General features: G+C 36.5%; 2 protein-coding genes across 3 annotated transcripts; one reads left to right on the top strand and one right to left on the bottom strand.

Annotated features, from left to right (window-relative positions):
• Nucleotides 1-187: 187 nt before the first annotated feature.
• Nucleotides 188-6758, top strand: ctsba (cathepsin Ba). Its single transcript, XM_079442715.1, has 10 exons — nt 188-347; nt 1428-1551; nt 1694-1779; nt 1970-2084; nt 2181-2296; nt 4542-4627; nt 4701-4847; nt 5887-6003; nt 6091-6219; nt 6303-6758. Exons 1-10 carry the CDS (start codon nt 337-339, stop codon nt 6374-6376), a joined length of 1005 nt encoding a protein of 334 aa, XP_079298841.1. The 5' UTR covers nt 188-336; the 3' UTR covers nt 6377-6758.
• Nucleotides 6753-10968, bottom strand: LOC306885910 (uncharacterized protein). Of its 2 annotated transcripts, none has more exons than XM_079442717.1 (6): nt 10532-10968; nt 10143-10254; nt 9035-9094; nt 8556-8629; nt 7970-8091; nt 6753-7876 (listed from the first exon to the last, which is right to left on the bottom strand). In XM_079442717.1, the coding sequence occupies exons 1-6, from the start codon at nt 10725-10727 to the stop codon at nt 7517-7519; spliced, it is 924 nt and encodes a 307-aa protein (XP_079298843.1). In that variant the 5' UTR covers nt 10728-10968; the 3' UTR covers nt 6753-7516. The 2 variants fall into 2 exon arrangements, with proteins under 2 accessions (XP_079298843.1, XP_079298842.1); XM_079442716.1 differs by having other exon boundaries at nt 6770-7876; nt 10526-10752.
• Nucleotides 10969-18325: the final 7357 nt, after the last annotated feature.

Here is an 18325-nt window from a genome sequence, read left to right as displayed (position 1 = left end):
ACCTGTGTTATTATGACGTAAAAGTCGAAATTATCCTCTAAAAAGGTAGAAAATTAGTTTATGATTTATGGTTCCTGCCTTTATGATTTACCAGAGCATGATTTTCTTTGGCTTTCATACTATTTATCACATTTGCATACTAAACCAAATTAACAAACAGTACAGTGATTACACAAAGCAGAGATTTGATCACGTGAGAGTCATGAGACCGAGCGCACATGATTTATCACGTGATCCGTCGTTGCTCTATAAAGCACTCTGCACTATTGTTTGTTTCCGTCCAGTGTAACCTTTGGGGAGTGAGACACACATTTAAAAGAGAACAATAGCCAGCAGATGAAACACAGGTAGGACTTTGTTCTTAAAATTCTGCTTTTAAATCACGCGGACGTAGGTTATTATTTCTTGTTTGTTTGTTGTATAATTTGACCTCCAGATAGATTTGGAAAAAAAGGTCATGGCCATATAGCAAGCATGTCTTCTGTTATCATACGAAACATTTCAATTGCATTACTTTATTTCAAAGGCACTTCCTGCTCTATGAAATATAATGTTAAAGGCTTACAGCGGCTTCCTTTAATCTTTAAAATATGGATTCATTGTTCGTTCGTCTATGTAAACCAGGCCTGAAACCAGAGCTTATGAACGCTTCAGTTGCTCTAAATGACATTAAGCTGCTCGTTTACTTACAAATACACTATTAGGTTTCAAACTCGCACTACTACACTAACGTGGGAACTTTAATTGCCGCGAACAATCTTATATTTGCATTCTTCGCTATATAACTGGCTTCTGACGGTGTTAATACCATTTAAATCAGTATTATTAACAAGTGCGAGGTTTAAGATCCTTGAAATTGCTTGCTCATTCACGTCTTATGATTGGTGATGTCATTTTAGAGGAAGTGCAACCCAGCATGTATGAAAGTGTTATTGAGAAATTGGTGCTTTGTGAAAATTCTCTATAGTTGTCAAGATTGTGGTGAGTCAGTAATGGGAAATAGTGAAGTAACAAACCATGTCTGCTGTTAAACTACTGAGTTAGGGGCCTTTTTTTTAAAAGCTTAAAATGTAGAATTCTTGGAGTAAGGCTTGTTTGTCTTGTTGTGTAGCCATTAGGAATCTTGGCCATGTTTAAGATATCTAAAGCTTTCCCTTCTGCATGACTGCAGTCTGAAGATGACACTACTGTAGTCAGTGATGCATTTCACCTGACTGAGAAGTGTTCTTGATGTGTTTCCTGACGACTGTTGATTTAAGGCTATAAGAACTTTACACCTTTAGTTGAAACTATACATCAAACTGGCCAAGATGCAGTGTTTTAGCTGCTGTTTGTATTAAGAGTGGGTAAAGTGGGATTTGTACTATTACAATTACATGTAAAGTCTCCTTTTTGTATACAAGTGAGATTCATTTAATTTGTTTCAGAATGGGGTGGCTGGCTTTCCTGTGCGTGATCTCAGCCCTTTCGGTTAGCTGGGCTCGTCCTCGCCTCGCTCCCCTCTCCCATGAGATGGTCAATTTCATCAATAAAGCAAACACTACTTGGAAGGTAAAAAGCCGTTCTATTCGCTGATGCATTAAACTGTATCCTAGTGAGGATAAATGAGCCACTATTGGAGAGACCTTTTGTATTGAGGCATTTTCTTTAGCGCCTCGAGTAATTTCACATTAAACTTAATTCTCACCAATAGGCTGGACACAACTTCCGTGATGTGGACTACAGCTATGTGAAGAGGCTGTGTGGGACTTTGCTGAAAGGACCCAAACTCCCTGTCATGTGAGTTCTGTTGAATTTGTTGTGAGAGGAGTAATGAGTGGAGAAGAATCAAAGAAGTGCAACTAGTTAACATTTCAGTCATGGTATACTTATGAATCCTGTCATATGATGCTGTTCTTTACGCTTCCTCATACTTATTGCTTTCAGTTTTGCATTCTGGTATAACAGATTTTGCTCTTTCTTTAACCAGAGTACAGTATGCTGATGACATGAAGCTCCCCACTAACTTTGATGCCAGAGAGCAGTGGCCCAACTGCCCCACTCTTAAAGAGATCAGAGACCAGGGTTCTTGCGGTTCATGCTGGGTGAGGTCTTGTCTCCGGTGGATGAGCCTTAACTTTGGATTTATTTGTACATTTCGTGTTTTTACTGCGGTGTGAGCATCTTCATTCTCTTTGCAGGCATTTGGGGCTGCTGAAGCCATATCTGACAGAGTATGCATCCACAGCAATGCCAAAGTGAGTGTGGAGATCTCCGCTCAGGACCTGCTTACCTGCTGTGACGGCTGTGGTATGGGGTAAGTTTGACTGCTATAATGTTATTACAGCTACAAGAGGACCCGGTGTATGCTAATACGTTCTGGATAACACCAAGCAAGTATGCTTGCTTTAAATGCCATCATTGTGCCATGTATGGCTTAATCTATTTGACAAGGTCAAGACTTCAAACTATTTTTGGCCTTTCTCCTGCAGTGATGGATTTATGTATTTGAAGCTTATGAATAATTGACCAAAGGCTGGAGAACACTACATGATTCATCAAGATCAAAAAGTTCTAATTTTAAGTAATAGGCTATTTTCTGTCCTGTTTTGAACCCCCCCCCTAAGAACGCTTTGAATTTGAATAGACGTGGTGGATAGTAGAGACTGAAGTAAATGCCCACTGGCTAACAGTTGTGTATGCCTGACAGCCTACATCCTTCATTAGGGTTGGAAATCAAATTGATTCCGATTCCAGAATCGGATACTTAAGGTCATTTAAGTTTAATTTTACAAAGTTTGATTTCGTCTATCGATTCCTGTGTGCATATCTTGTCTTTCCATCTGTGAGGACCTGACCTGGTGATCTGCCAGGGCCTTCAATTATTCAAGCGCTCCAAAGTTTGTCTACACTTGCGATCAGAAGCCATAAGTATAATTGTGATAAGCTAACCCGTTGCAAAAGAAGTGTCACCACCAACATGACAAAGCACTTTAATTTAACAGATGTCATGTATATGTATGAAACGGCTTTACAAAGAGTCTTTATTAAGAGTATCATTATTTGTTACAAACATTCAAGTAATCACAGAAGTACTGGGATAAATTTATAATTTGGATGTAAACACTGCGGTTTTAAAAGAGTAAATCATCTTTTGAAAGTAAAGCTGACCGCACACTATTTTCAAGTCTTAACTAAATTTAAAACCATGCGAGGCAACTGACATGAAGACGGTTTCAACTGATTTTTTGCCTTATCCTCTGAACGTACACTCTAGACTATTCGACAAGACCGTAAGACCACACACTTGATCAGTATAGGAACGATTTCACAGTGACACGAGATCTCACAGAGACTAGCGAGATCAAACTTGACTAGAGAGGAACAATCAACATCGTCAGCTGGCTCTCCTGCCATGGGTTTATTTTCGCAGTGAGAAACCACGAAAAAAAAAAGAATATGGGTGATGTATTCTGCTTTTGTGGCTGTCAAGGTTCACCTAGAAGCACGCAACATCCGGTTAGGGGTGCTTGCTCGCTCTCATTGGCTATCGCGGGTATCACGTCAGAGGCAGCCCGATCAAGAGTCGTAAATATCAAACATGTTTCATATTTACAACGTAGTTCGGGGATGCTCCGTCTCTATCGGGAGCAGATAAATATTTCTAATGACCCCACACAATAGATGCATTTTATTTTTTATTTTTGGACAAAAATCACTTGCGACAAACCGTGAATCGGGCACACAATCGTCTAATGTGTGGCCAGCTTAATGTTTCAAACTAGATTTATCAATTAAGTTATGTATAAAATCTTTCATAAATGGACGCTGCTGTGATTTACATTAAAAACTCATAAATACTTATCAGCCGTTCTGTTTAACAGACAAAGCAATAGTGGCCTGGCCACATAAGTTACTCACACTTGCAACATTACTGTCGGATCCAATATAGGTGGCACAGAATTGTCTTTCAGTTACAATATTTCTGAAAATCCCACGTCAACGTGTGTCTTGTTTGTAAATGAATCTGCAGTAAAATGTAGTGAACAAAGGACCAAGTTCTTACTGATGTGTGCTCTTAAAATTGTGCAGCTTGGCCTTTCCATCCTGTTGATGTTTTTATTTTATATATATATATATATATATGCGCATGCACAAATAGTTGGATAGAAACATGGTCAGTGTCTTGTGTTTTGAGTGATATTTATCATTTAATTTGCATAGACCTGCATTTGCCTCTTATTTACTCTACGTGCGTTGATCATCTTCGGAGGCAGGGTTTAGCCACTCTATTACATCATAGAGCGGCACATTCCAGAAGCTGTGGTTTTGGCAGACTGGCTTCAATACAAGCTGTTTTTAGACTAACGAGAAAGTTTTGAATTTGGAAACTTACAGGGTGTTTTTATAGTACAGTGACCTCTTATATGTAAAAGGACCAGCAGAATTTTGGTTTCTCGGTTCATGACCCCTTTAAAGCTGGTTTTTTTTGTTTTGTTAAATTGGCACAAGATGTTAATTTTTTTTTTTTTTTTTTTTTTTTTTTTCTCTCTACATCTCAGATGTAATGGTGGATACCCTTCTGCTGCTTGGGATTTCTGGACCTCAGATGGTCTGGTCACTGGTGGACTGTATAACTCCCATATTGGTTAGTGACTTTATTTTTGTTCTTATTGTTTATTGCATTTGGAAACCTTGAACTTAATAAAACTTGTATTTAGGCTGTCGTCCATACACCATTGAACCCTGTGAGCATCATGTGAATGGCAGTCGCCCTCCTTGTACCGGAGAGGGTGGAGATACTCCTAACTGTGATATGTCCTGTGAACCTGGCTATAGCCCCTCTTACAAGCAGGACAAATACTTTGGTAAGATTTTACAGAACACAATTAGTTCAGTACAGGGGGCCCGTTCTTTGTACGTCGCTAACTCCGTTAGCTGGATTTGATTGTTACTGATTTCACTTGATCTTGGATTGTTTGGTTCTTCGAAGCTCATGGCAACAGTTCCGTAAGCTTAAACCTGCTCGGGAGCAGGCTTATTGTTAATGTAAACAGGATTATTGCATCTTTTTAAGCAGAATTGATTCTTAAAATCTGCCCCTATCACCGCTACTTTATTAGAGTACCCTACTGATCCAGGGATAAAAAATTAAAATGATGATTCAATTTTTTTTCTTGAATATAATGTGTAGTCTATAATACTAGACACTGCCAGTTTTATTCACTGAAAGATTTATTAGGGATGAAATAATTACTTTATAATCGTATTGGAGTCTTACACACATGCTATCATTTGAGTGTGGCAGCTATTATGGGAGTGGCTTGATGGAGCGCAGGAGATGCAGATAACTTGATCTTGACCCTTAAGAAACTTTAATGTCACGTAACAAATCGGTTTCAAAGATTAAAATTCGCTGCATTGCTGATCGTGGTTTCGAGTATCGATACATCTGCCCTTTTCGGGGAACACGAGAATACGCAGCTATATTGGACAACTTAATCTAGATGTTTTAATTCAAATCCGCAAATTCGTTTGAAGAACCAAATTAGCCAGAGATCCATTATCAGGATTAGAAGATCCGGCATCTTTTAAATCTCAGATGTATTAAGCGAGGTACGAAGAACGAGCCCCAGGTTTCACCCTCATTTATTTGCATCTAGTCAGACATCACTTCAGATCAGCTGTTAAACCTATTTGACTCAAAGCCTCCCCATTGTCCAAAGGAATATTTAAAGGCCCCCAGACCCCCTATTTATTTATTTTTTAATTCTTTCCCTGTTGTGGCCCCCAGGTAACGAACCGCTGATTTTTAAAGTCAGGGTGTTTTTTGTTTTATTTTAACTCATTAGGTTTTTATTTACTTTACTCATTGAAATTGGTTGTGGTCTTTGTTTGTCACTGCAGGAAAGACGTCCTATAGTGTCCCATCTAATCAGAAGGACATTATGAAAGAGCTCTACAAGAACGGCCCGGTAGAGGGAGCTTTCACGGTCTATGAGGACTTCGTGCAATATAAATCTGGTTGGTTTCGGTCTATTCACGTGCATGGCAAGAGTACAAATATAACATGGTACAGTTAATAATTTGGTGGTTCCTTACTTTTTGTAGGTGTATATCAGCACGTGAGTGGATCTGCACTAGGTGGTCATGCCATTAAGATCCTGGGCTGGGGAGAGGAGAATGGTGTCCCCTACTGGCTTGCTGCTAACTCCTGGAACACTGACTGGGGTGATAATGGTGAGTCACTTTTTGTATGATAAAATGCTTTTGTTGTCTGCAGTTTGTTACCCAACTTTTTTTTTTTTTTTGCACCACTTTAGGATATTTCAAGATTCTCAGAGGCGAGAACCACTGTGGCATTGAATCTGAAATTGTGGCTGGGATCCCAAAGTAACCACCAAAAACCTCAAGAGGATCTGAAACGAGCACCCTATTCAAAATGTGGACATTGAATGTCTTCAACTTAAGCTGACTGCCATCTTCTATGGCCATGTAACATTATTGTTAATCAGTGAGTTTTATATGAAATTCTTTTTAGACGGGGATCCTCAATCAGGTACGTTTTAGAACTGGAGTGACCTTTTTATGAATCGCAAAATGTTAACTAGTCCAGGTCATTGGTGTCAGTTTTAGACAGTCTATAAAATTTCAGCACAACTTGATGCCTCAGCCACATTTATCCAGTATGTTTGACTTTTTACATTTGCTTATTTAGGTTGAATGGTTTTTACTTGATTTTGTCATAATTTTTAATGCACTGTCTAAAATGTAATAAATATTAAAACCAAAGTATGTACTTTATTTTATTTTTTTCCCCCAACTAAAAGTAACTAGGTACAGAATGAAAGAATATCAGACCAAAAAGCAAAACTGTGGGGTTTCGCACTTCGTATAGAAAGCTGAGGCTCTATGGCTGAGAAATCTGTACTGGAAATGAAGCACAAGTGATCTTCTGTCTCCTTGGAAATGTGACCTGTTCAGCAATACTGCAGAGCTAAATTTCACTTCTAGCAATAAAATATCAGCTCTCTACATCCTGATCCATCCAAATTCTGTTGCATGCTCATCAGAGAAATTAAACCCTTTCAGGAATATTCTTAAAGCTCAAAATACACTCTCCACTTCTAATTGAGCTGTTTATTTCAGAGGCATTAAACCTCAAAGAGGAGCTGGGTTTACGAATATGCCAAGAGTTTGGAACAAAACACTAACAATGGTTGCTAAACCTTGGCTGTGACTAGATTTCTGAATTAAACTCAGTAAATCTAAGCAGTACTTTCTGGGTTTGCATAGTTTCAACAGGGCATTACTAATTCAGATTGTGTTTGGGTTCCATAATTCAGTTCAAAGGATTTACAATAACTTTATGTACCACAATGCTAATATCATTAACACATGCTCTTGTACTCATAACTTTCAATATCCATAATTAAATTATGCATCAGCCGTACAGTATATGCAGCAGGTAAGTGGTTTCCAATGTAAGGCTGATTTGTACAAGTCTCTAAAGTTGCACTTAATGCTTAATTTGGCATTATATTTCTGGTTGATCTTGATGGACTGGTATGTTCTTCTTTTCCTGGTGATCATCTTGCAGCTCCTGCCCTTCGGGAGGCTGCAGTTGGTCCTGATGTTCTTCAAGCTTTTCAGGTATCTGGTTGTGATTCTCAGCCTCCATGTTGTCGTCTTTAGCGGAGTCCTGTGCCTCTGCATCTTGTTGGTGAGTTTCAGAAACTCCATCCTCTGATTTTGTATGCGTTTGCTCCCGAGCGGGTGGAACAATTTTGTTTTCTTGCTGATGGTCTATCGTGGAGGATAACAGCTCTGAAGGAGCCAGTAGACCATCCTGGTTCAGATCTTGAGTTTGTAGCAGATAATCCACCAAAGATACAACCTAAAGTGTAAAAAAAAAAAAAAAAAACTTTGTCGTAACAGAATTCAAGAGCTTTTTTTTGTACTTTGAATGTGACAACAAAGCAGCGCTCACAGAATCTGCAGCCTTTGGCAGCATTTCATAAGTCAGAAAATCTGTTAGTAGTTGCATCAGCTCAAGGCCATCCATCTGCCCACTTCTGTCGTAGTCGTACAGAGAGAAAAGGAAAAATACCTCTGAGACAAGAAGAGAACAAATCAGACAATAAGACGTTTATGAAAACCTGAGAGCACCCAAGGTAAACCGCACAACTGAGAACATCTGGTCTAACTTTTGTATAAATGTCAGTTCAAACAAGTTTCATTTGGTAGATGCAACATATTACAATCAATATAATTATGGCAATTATAAACAATCATTTTATTCATATTATACCGATAAGTTGAATATTTACTATATTTAACAAATGTGTAATTAATGCTGTTTGAGTGTAGATCATCTGCTGTGATTCTAGGAAAAGGCATTTTACAAAAAAATAAGTGGCAAACTTTATAGAACTAACTTAATCTAGGCAGTGGAATTATCTTAATATGAAAGACTATTAAAAAAAATCTGAAATTGTATGCAAAATGGAAAAGCACACAGAAGTAGTGAAAATAAAAATGGTTAACCGAGACTGTTAATAATGAACTATATTAACCTTGTTCCCTGGTGTTCAGCTCTGGACTGGTCTGTCCTTCCTTCAGGCTGCTCTTGATGTAGCTTTGCAAGAGCCTGTCATACAGAATCAAACTTTAGTTCCACTTTATATGATTACAGTATTTATAGAGGAAAAAGGGCAAGGATTTGAATTCCTGCAGAACTTTCCTGAATTGGAACATTTTAAAACTTACACTTTGAAGATAAATATTGGACGCATTGTGTTAAACGTGCACAACTGCATAATGTCTTTCTTTAGGTCTTATTTCACTTTAAATAAATTGGAAGACACAACTATGATTTTGTTTTGCCACCTTTTTTAGCTATTGCTTGTTCAGCATCACTGTGTCAGCTGTGGAAATCTAAGCATTATCTCTGTGACAAGACTTCGAACCTTGGGGCAACTGTACTAACTTATTTGATCAGGCGGGTTCGAAGATAGTAAAGCAATACTCGGGGAGAAGTAGTCAAAAAATTAACCTGCGGCTGTCTTCGCTGGAGCCAAAAGGATTTGCAAGGTCTGGTACAACAATGTCATCACTGGAAAAACAACAATCACAAGAAAAATGAGCCAAGTTTTTCACGTTTAGAAAAAAATCAATGCCAAGATCATTATATTTGCTATTGGATAACTATCTATCCATCCTAATCAAAATAAGTCCATCCACTTTGGTAAATAAAAATCGGAAAGAGCTTAAAATATGTATAATTTATTAATGTACAGATGTTATTTACAGGTATGCACATCAAGATGTTACTTACAAATGTACAATTCTGAGATGTGTTATGTACAATTGTTCAGACTGAATATAGCCTAATCTAATACATAATGGCCCGTTTTCACAAACAGGGCTTAGCTTAAGCCAGGACTAGGCCTTAGTTAAATTGAGCTATTTAAGCAACTTTTACAAAAAATGCCTTAGAAAACATCAAGGTGTGCATCTTGACACAGAACAATGACACTGACATATATTAAGATATGTCAGAGCAAGATATTTTCAGTTGAGACAGCTCAAACATACATTTTAGTCTGGAAATAGCTTAAGCCTTGTCTGTGAAACTGGGGGGTAAGTCTAATATACATTTATTCATATAGTTATTTCAATTAATATAATCCACTATAATAATTAACTCATGAGTTATATTTAATCCTTCTTGCCTGTAGGCCAATTGTAAAAACATTCAATCTGGATTCAATCTATTGCTTTTTATTTGATTTGTCATTATTCAATGATTGCTTAAATTACTCAACTAATTTGTCAAAACACATTTTCATAGAATATTTTATATTGCATTTCACTTATTTTCCAATAGATGGTGGTGGTAGTAGTAGTAGTAGTAGTAGTAGTAATTGGGAAAAAAATACATAGTTAAAATTTATATCAGATGCATTTTACATATTCTACTTTTTTTTTTTTTTTTTTTTTTTACATCTAAATGAGCAAATGTAGGCTATATTGGATGATCCTTTCTAAATATGTTTCAATTTTTTAGTTAAATTCCACTGGGGGGCACCAATACTATACTATAATATATTACAGTCTCATAGTGCAGTACAGTATACTAGCACAGCGTTAATGCGGCCTACCTGAGTGTCTGCTGAAGTTGTGGAGCACACAGGCTCAGTGAAGGGAGGATGAGCAACAACAGAAGCCGTGTTGTGATCATATTAACTGCTCCACTGGGTCGCTTTGCCACACCTGTCACCACAATCAAACCATTCGTCAATCATTAGAGAGAAAAATCGATCACTCGAGAATGATACAGCAACTATGGTACTGTTTGAATCAAATACCAAAATGATATGAGGAGGAGTATAACAGCGAACGAGCTACACAGCGAGAACAATGAAGCCTGCCCTTCTTTTCTTTTCTTTTTTTATGTGCATTGTACTAATGGATGCTAGTATGATTTAATGACGCCCAAAGCCAACAGTAAGGCTGTAACAGAAAAGCTAGAAGTGAAACGTGCCTGTACCTCTCGCAGCGGCGGTTAGCGGTCGCTCCATGATGAAACCCACCCCGGCTGATGAGAGCAGAACTGCCCCGTATGTTTGCATCAGTGACGGGCTACACGTGGATTCTGTGGACGTGTCGTTGACCGAATAAGACCAGCTCCTCCTCGCGCTCTCCACCGGCTCCATCATCGCCACGTAGAGTCTCTGACACTGCATTTACAACATGCACCGCCTCTTGTGTGCAATATCTTATCCGTTACTGAGGAAAACATCCTGTCAGTGAGTGACCAGTGTAGGTAAGAAAAGAGCTGTTTCTTATAGTAGCCTTTGGAGGACAAGAGAATACAGGACGTCAGCAGAAAAAGTCTTTATTTTTTCCCCTTTTAAAAGTGTGTAATGCACAAACGTTTCATACAATCCTGCTGCTGACAAACCCATTCCTGCTTTATTCAAAATCAATGGTTTTGCACAATTTAGCCACAAGGTGGCACACAACAATAATGGAATAATACCGTTTCTTTGTGAAACCTACTCACCAATGAATTTACACGTTGATTTAATAATTAAGTTAATTAAGAATTAATGCTAATTACTGTGAAAAAGAATAAAAAATACAGTGGTAGTTGCCTAGGTTTACTGTATATGAGGCTGATGTTTTACACTGTTTTGCCACATGACAAAGTATTAAAGTGAAAACCTCCTATCTATCTTCTGTCTGATTATGATCGCATTTACAGCTTTTAAGTCAAAGTGCACAAATGCTTAGTTTATGGAAGGTAAATCAATACCTGCCTTGCTCGCAGTTAGTCATACTGTACATGAATCTAATGTTGATTGAATATTTCTTCCCATTGTATATCATCTGTGCCCAGTTGATCATTGATCTCAGCACAGGGCAAAGGTCATTGGGTGGTGCTGTCAGAAACAAATGGAGGTAAAAGCATCATTTGTACTGCACCCAAGAGTACACATGTTTCCATAGCATTTTCATGGTAGGAAGTATTTATAAATTGCTAAGAATCTAATGATAATGCACATCAATCTTCAGTCTTAAGTTAAGTATTATTTGATAAGGTTGTTTTCGCTGGTTTGATAAAATACAGTTAGTCACATACATGAGAATACATCGAACAGCTTTTTCTTAGCCATTTGTAAATCTCACAAGTGTTTGTTGTGTGTGGATGATGTTTGATTTCCTAACAGCTGTGCCTGTTTCATGTATTGCTTTTGGTACCATCTGTTCTGCCTCACTGCCAGATAGAGAGTTCAGCCAAAATGCTATTGTATTTTCACAAACATTATGAACAATTTTATGCTAATCCTTCTAATCCAGTGCTATAGGAACCAAGCTTTTCCTTATGGTTAAATTCTGTTTGTTTAACCACACCTGAGTAAACTGATATTACAGTTGTTGTTAGCCGATCATAGGGGCATCAGGTCAAAGGTCAAAGCAGATGGAGTATTTCCGGGAATGTATTTATGCTACACCTACATATTTTATCAACATTATTTATCAACAAATTTTATACACCTACGTTTTATCAACATTATATGAACATTAATTTGAAAATGTTTGAAAATTTGAAGGAAAACCTTACAGTTGAGATTAAATATAAAATACTTGATTTCATAAGCCTAATTCAGCAAAATTGCATTGTAGAGTTAAATGTAATTTGATGTTTACTTCAATTTAATCAACCTATAGGGGGCAGAATGGGTAAACCAAGATATTTCCTGAAAATAAAATAATCAGTAACACCTACTGAGATGTGATTGGCCTAAGAATAAAACTTAAATAGTGTGACAAACAATGACAAATTAAACAGTTGCAAGGAATGATCAATTAACTGAAAGTCAAACAAGGAGGTCTATACCTAAAACTATCTGTTAGCATTCTCATTCATCTCAATGACACGTGCATGGATGGTGCAGGACCCCACAGAAGTGTGTGATGGGAAATAATTTTTATTCATGGGGACTCAGTGCTGCCATCAGGTTATTTTGAGCCACTCATCTGAGCTGTAAATTACACAATTTTAACTACCTGTGCATTACACAATTTTAACACACACCTTCCATCCAATCAGGATTCACGTGGATCATGCTATAAATACAAATATTATCTATGCAATGTGATACTAAATGAATGACCACAATCAGATATGCAGATATGTTTTTAAAAGCCTGTGTGGAGCCAGAGAGGAGCACTAGTGCACTTCTCGGCCAAAATGCAAATTGTTGCCAATGATATGTAGAGCACGATAAAGATGATGAGCATATTCTCACTGTTCTGACTGGTGTGAACAGCCCTTCTGTACATTATGCATGAGCTGTTCTTTTCTTTTCTCGCTCCGATCCCACTGTCTCTGGGTTGAGCAGCACAAACAGAACTCGGTCAGAAAGTGCTGCTCAACTGGGACAGACATTTCTTCACAGTGTTATATGAGGTCAGCTGGGTTACATTCAGGATCTTTTTTTAAAGTAGTCATCCTGCTGAATAGACACCCAAACTGAAAGCACAATGATTGCACATTAAAACAATGTAATTAATAAAAAAAGTTCTTATAGACAGGAAGGCGGCTGTTATTAGTCAGAATGATGAATGTGTTGATGATTAGAGCTGACTAGCTTAGACTTTCTCAGTCAACCAGCCTCACCTGAAAGATTAATACCTTGTCAACTTGCTTAAACAGTTAAGATTTTAGTTAAGAACAACAATAATACTAACAAAATATTAATAGTTGTGATCAAAACAATTAAACAACAACAAAAATATACAAATAACACAACTAAATATATACAAAATAAAACATTTTAAATAATAAAATAATTTTTTTAAATAATAAGATTAACAAAATATTAACAATTAAATAATAGACCGGTTAACAACAATAAGTAGAAGAATTGTTATATAAAAGTTATATTTCACTATAAGCAGATCTATTTACACAGTGGCTTTCCTCTGTTTGCATGTAGCAGTGTGTGAATGTTTTGCTTTCTCATCAGACATCACCTTTGGGAAAGTGAGCTGTGTGTTTGTGTGAGGAAGTGTGTCGCTTGGCTGTCACTCAGACTCTGGATTAACTGATAGTGGAGGTCTGCTGCATCATGTCTGTCTGCCTCAGTGGGCCGCTCAGCTCCCTTGAGAACCGAGCGATCGATGGGGTTCTAGTGGGAGCTGCTGTAACTCTCAGGGCTCTCATTAAGGGAACCGCTCATGGATAGAGGAGGAAAAACGTAATAATGGATTTTTTGTGTGTTTTATCAATCGAAACTGTGTGTAAAGGGTTTCTGAATTTTATTAGCTTATACTATTGCTGAAATCAAAGTTTAAAGGTTAATGGAAAAAAGTGACTATTAATAATATTTATCAAGTTAAAAGTCTGATATTCAAAAGATCAGGGGAATATCAAAAAGCAATAAATGTAAAAGCATGTTGGATATAGTGCTGCATTAGTTGTTCTGCTGTAACATCAAAGACCTGGGCACTAGAGAACCCCTCGGAGGCGTCCCACCGCTGCTGCATGGAAATATCCACACTTCAAACTCAAGAGGCTTTTTGCGGTGTGCAAAGTGCAGGCTCAGAGGTTTGGCCAGGGAAATCAATGCTCAACTGGAATGTAATATCATTTCTGTGGAGGGTTAAAATTGTTTTGTGTTAATTGTATTTTGATTTGTTGTTTTGTGAGGCTGCCTACAGTTTAATCAAGTCTTGTAAATGCAAATAAAAGTTCTTCCCACCCTCATGACCCAAGACTGCTATTTTGTCAGCAAATGCACCATGGTAACAGTGAAAAAATAGAATAGTACAATAGAAGCAGAACAGACCTGTTAACAAAAGTTAGAAGGCAGAGAGAACAGAAAGCCAGCAATTCATCTGCACTATGCACCCTTTCCTTCCAGTGCCAAATAGAAATGTAAATCACACTGACTCAACAGATTGTTTGTTTTGTTAAAACATGCATCAATTTCTATATTTACATGAAATATAAGATTATTTTATTTGCTTTAAAATATTATATTGGAAGTGAATCACCTTTAAAGACGGTTCTATTTTTACTAGCTTTTTGTAAGTGTGCATGTTAAAACATAATCCTTTATGGGAGCAGTCAGTGTTTATTAAATAATATATTATGACATTCAGTTCTATGCACACATCTAAATTATAAATGAGAACAAACACAAGTTCAGCTTGATATTTCCCACCAAATTTATCTCTACATTCCGTCTTCACCTTCAAATAGCTCTATAGATATGAAAGTGTTTGAATAAACCTAAAAATACAAATATTTTCTAGATGAATAGACATATGGATGGATGGATAGACGAGCGGACGGACAGACAGACGGATAGATGGAAAGACAGTTGGGCAGATAGATAGATAAAACAGATAGATCATTTAGTGGAGTTGCTGAAGTTCACACAGGTTGTGTTTACAGATATAAAGTCTGGTGTTGTTTTTGTTCTGGATGTCCTCTTATCAAACTAGTGGCATAGCAGCAGGATTTAATGAGTGGAAAAGTTCTTTCACACTGTGGCTCTTGTTTTCTTTGGACACTCAGACATGCTTGCATAACATCTGCTCATGCTTGAAATGCAGAGTCCTGATTGGCTCTTGATGACGGCAAGACTTACCGTCAGCTTCCGACTGTATCAGGGACAGAGAGCAGGATCTATGAGTGTGTGGCACTTGTTTACGGTAACTTTGCTCTTTCCCACAAGGACCAGATCCAGCCCAGTTTCCCACAAAGGGCTGATCTAAAGGTCTTCAATTCAGAAACAGAAAGAATTTTCTAAAAGTGCCAAAAATCACCCTTAATCTTCTGAAGAATAAGAATATTTTTTGTTTATTTGCTTATTTAAAGGCAAAGCACCGAGATGTAAAACTGTGTAGAAACATCACAAATAATGCTCAGGGAACGCTCATAAAAATGCTGCTGAAAAAAATACAAAGGTAATAGCATCACAACAACAATCCGAGCTTAACAAGCAAGACTTCTAGCAGTTTTCAAGAAATGTTAGCTTGAGTGGTGAAGACAGAGCAAAGGAAAGATGAACATACTGTTATTACAGTTAGTCTGGCACTGCTCCTCTGATAATCGGACAAATCAAATGTGGTAAAGAAAATTGTGATTTTTTTTTTGTTGATTTTGCAGTTTCTCAGTTTTCTTAAACCAGAAAATATCATCACAATGTAATGCATATATCTAGTTTAAATAAACCACATTTCTACATTGAAAAAGTGTAATAAATTGGATGTTTAGCTGGTGTTGAAAATCTTTCCAATCATAATTACTGTACCATTGCTAAACTAATAATACATTATAAAGAGATGCTACAGGCAAAGTTTCAGTTCATGCCAGTGTCAAAAATAAAGCTTTTGCAATAAAAAAAAAAAAAAAAAAAAAAAAAAAAATATATATATATATATATATATGTATATATATATAAATTGACACAAATCCTACATGCATTTGACAGAACATTCATGGTCATTCCTCCTGTACATTTAGTCCTCAAAGCATCACTTAATGGCAAATGTATGCTATTATTAAAAACATATGGCAAAAAATTATTGTGACAAAATAAATTGTAACTGAACAGTCTGCACAGTCATAGCTTTTTCTCAAGCAGTGATAAAAACACTTATCTTTGGCCATTCCTCTGTTCACCAGCTTCCACAGTCATCAAGTGGCATTTCATTTGGCTTTAAAGTATGTGAATTTAAAGGAAAAGTTCACCTAAAAGTCAAATTCTGTCATAATTTATCAAACTTTTGTTATCAGAATCATAAACCGATAGACTGAAAACATCCAGATCAAAAGAATGATTTGTTGATTCACACCGAAGAAAGTCATATTACGGTAGTCACATTAGAATCATATACAATTATAGTTTTATTAGTATTTTGAACCTGTTTCTATTTAGTTATTTTCCATTTTAATTTTAATGTTTTAGCAATTTTATTGTGTTTTTGTAGTATTTTAGTAGTTTTGGTAACATTTTAGATTAGGGAACACTGTTCACTATTAACTAGTTGTGTATTAGTATGCATATTACTAGCATATTGTCTGTTTATTAGCACTAATAAAGCACATATTAAAGCCTTATTCTACATGACCATATTCTAGGTCCCTTAACCAATACCTAAACATAACCGCTACAAACAACCTTCCTATAAATAAGCAGCAAATTAGGAGTTTATTAAGGGAAAACTCCTATTTAATAATGAATGCGCTCTCTAATCATTTTTAAAATTCATTTTATTTCAGTTTTAGTTATTTTAGTAAAAGCAATTAAAATAAATTAAAGAAACATGCTGCCTTGTAAAATAGTTAATATATATATATATTTGGTAACACTTTAAAATAGGGAACATTTATTCACTATTAACTATGACTTTTCCCTCAATAAATTCCTAATTTGCTGCTTATTAATAGTTAGTAAGGTAGTTGTTAAGTTTAGGTATTGGGTAGGATTAGGGATGCAGAATAAGGTCATGTAGAATAAGGCATTAATATATTAGTACTAATAAATGGCTAATGTTCTAGTAATATGAATGCTAATAAGCAACTAGTTACCTAGTTTCTAGAGACCCTAAAATGAAGTATATATATTTTTTTCTCAGGTAACATTTTTTTAATAGTTCACCCAAAAATAAAATTTGATGTGTATCTGCTTACCCCAAGGTCATAACTGTTTCTTCAGTAGAACACAAACGAAGACTTTTAACTCAAACTGTTGCAGTCTGTCAGTCATATAATGTCAGTCAATGGTACGCACGGCTTTGAGAGAGAGAAAAAACATACACAGACAAAACCAAATTAAATCCAGCAGCTCGTGACGATACATTGAGGTGTAAAGACCTGAAGCAATCGGTTTGTGCAAGAAACTGAACATCTGGATGCCCTTGGGGTAAGCAGATACACATACAATTTTAATTGTTGGGTGAACTATCCCTTTGATGGTTTTATTTTTAGTTTCAGTTTTAGTTAACTATAATAACCCTGGTGGTTAATGATGCCAGAAAGTCATTTTTGGTTGAGCTATCACTTTAAGGCAAATATAACTGCCATAAAATGTTACAAGATTTATGCTAAAAAACATTTATACATTGCATTAACACACAACTCTTTTTATTCAGCAGGCAATGAAAGATTAATGATTGTGTATTGGTCATATATCCAATTATGACCAATTCTATCAGAAAAATTGCATTTGCTTACAGAATCATGCTATCAGTGCACATCATATCTAAAATTATGCAATGAAACAAGCTGAGATGCTTCAACTCCAACCCTGTTTCATATCTTTTTGGTCACAACTGGATTTGAAAAAAAAATGCATGTGCTAATGCAAGATATAAACTAAATTGGTGAACCACCAATCACAGCTGTGTCAATATCATAAACGCTCAGCCATTCTTGCATGATACCCTGTAATGGTTTTTGAGCAGATGCTCACACATGCTGGGTTTGGATACGCATCCAAAAACCAATAAAGTTTGTCAGTGTTTGGACAAGATTGGTGGTTCATTCTCTAAAAAACAATACATTTCTCAGTATCATTCAGTGTAGCAGCTTTCTGGGAAGTCTATTCCTGGTGATTTTAAGGCACAAATATGATTCACTGGATAATAAAAGCTTCTGTCGTGTTTTGCTCAAGAATACAGACTTTGTTATCCTACAAAATGTATAGACAAGATTCATTTGACTGGAACAAGGCATAAAGTCACCCGCTCACTGATTCCAGTATACATCCAAGAAAGATATGAATGCTTCTGATAGAGCTTTGTGAACAAACATAGTTGTAGA

The sequence above is a fragment of the Barbus barbus genome (genome assembly GCF_936440315.1).
Source record: "Barbus barbus genome assembly, chromosome: 20".
Taxonomy (NCBI): Eukaryota; Metazoa; Chordata; class Actinopteri; order Cypriniformes; family Cyprinidae; genus Barbus; species Barbus barbus.
The sequence above is the reverse complement of the archived record's forward strand: the minus strand, read 5'-3'. Positions and strand labels throughout refer to the sequence as shown.

Excerpts from the sequence above, each read along its gene's own strand:
- ctsba (XM_079442715.1), top strand. Across the intron at positions 4,628-4,700 it reads ACTGTATAACTCCCATATTG|GCTGTCGTCCATACACCATT; the intron begins GTTAGTGACTTT and ends ACTTGTATTTAG. Across the intron at positions 6,004-6,090 it reads CTTCGTGCAATATAAATCTG|GTGTATATCAGCACGTGAGT; the intron begins GTTGGTTTCGGT and ends TACTTTTTGTAG.
- LOC306885910 (XM_079442716.1), bottom strand. The coding sequence starts at position 10,727 with ATGCAGTGTCAGAGACTCTACGTGGCGATGATGGAGCCGGTGGAGAGC. Across the intron at positions 10,255-10,525 it reads CGCCGCTGCGAGAGGTACAG|GTGTGGCAAAGCGACCCAGT; the intron begins GCACGTTTCACT and ends TTGTGGTGACAG. Across the intron at positions 8,630-9,034 it reads TCCAGCGAAGACAGCCGCAG|GCTCTTGCAAAGCTACATCA; the intron begins GTTAATTTTTTG and ends TCTGTATGACAG.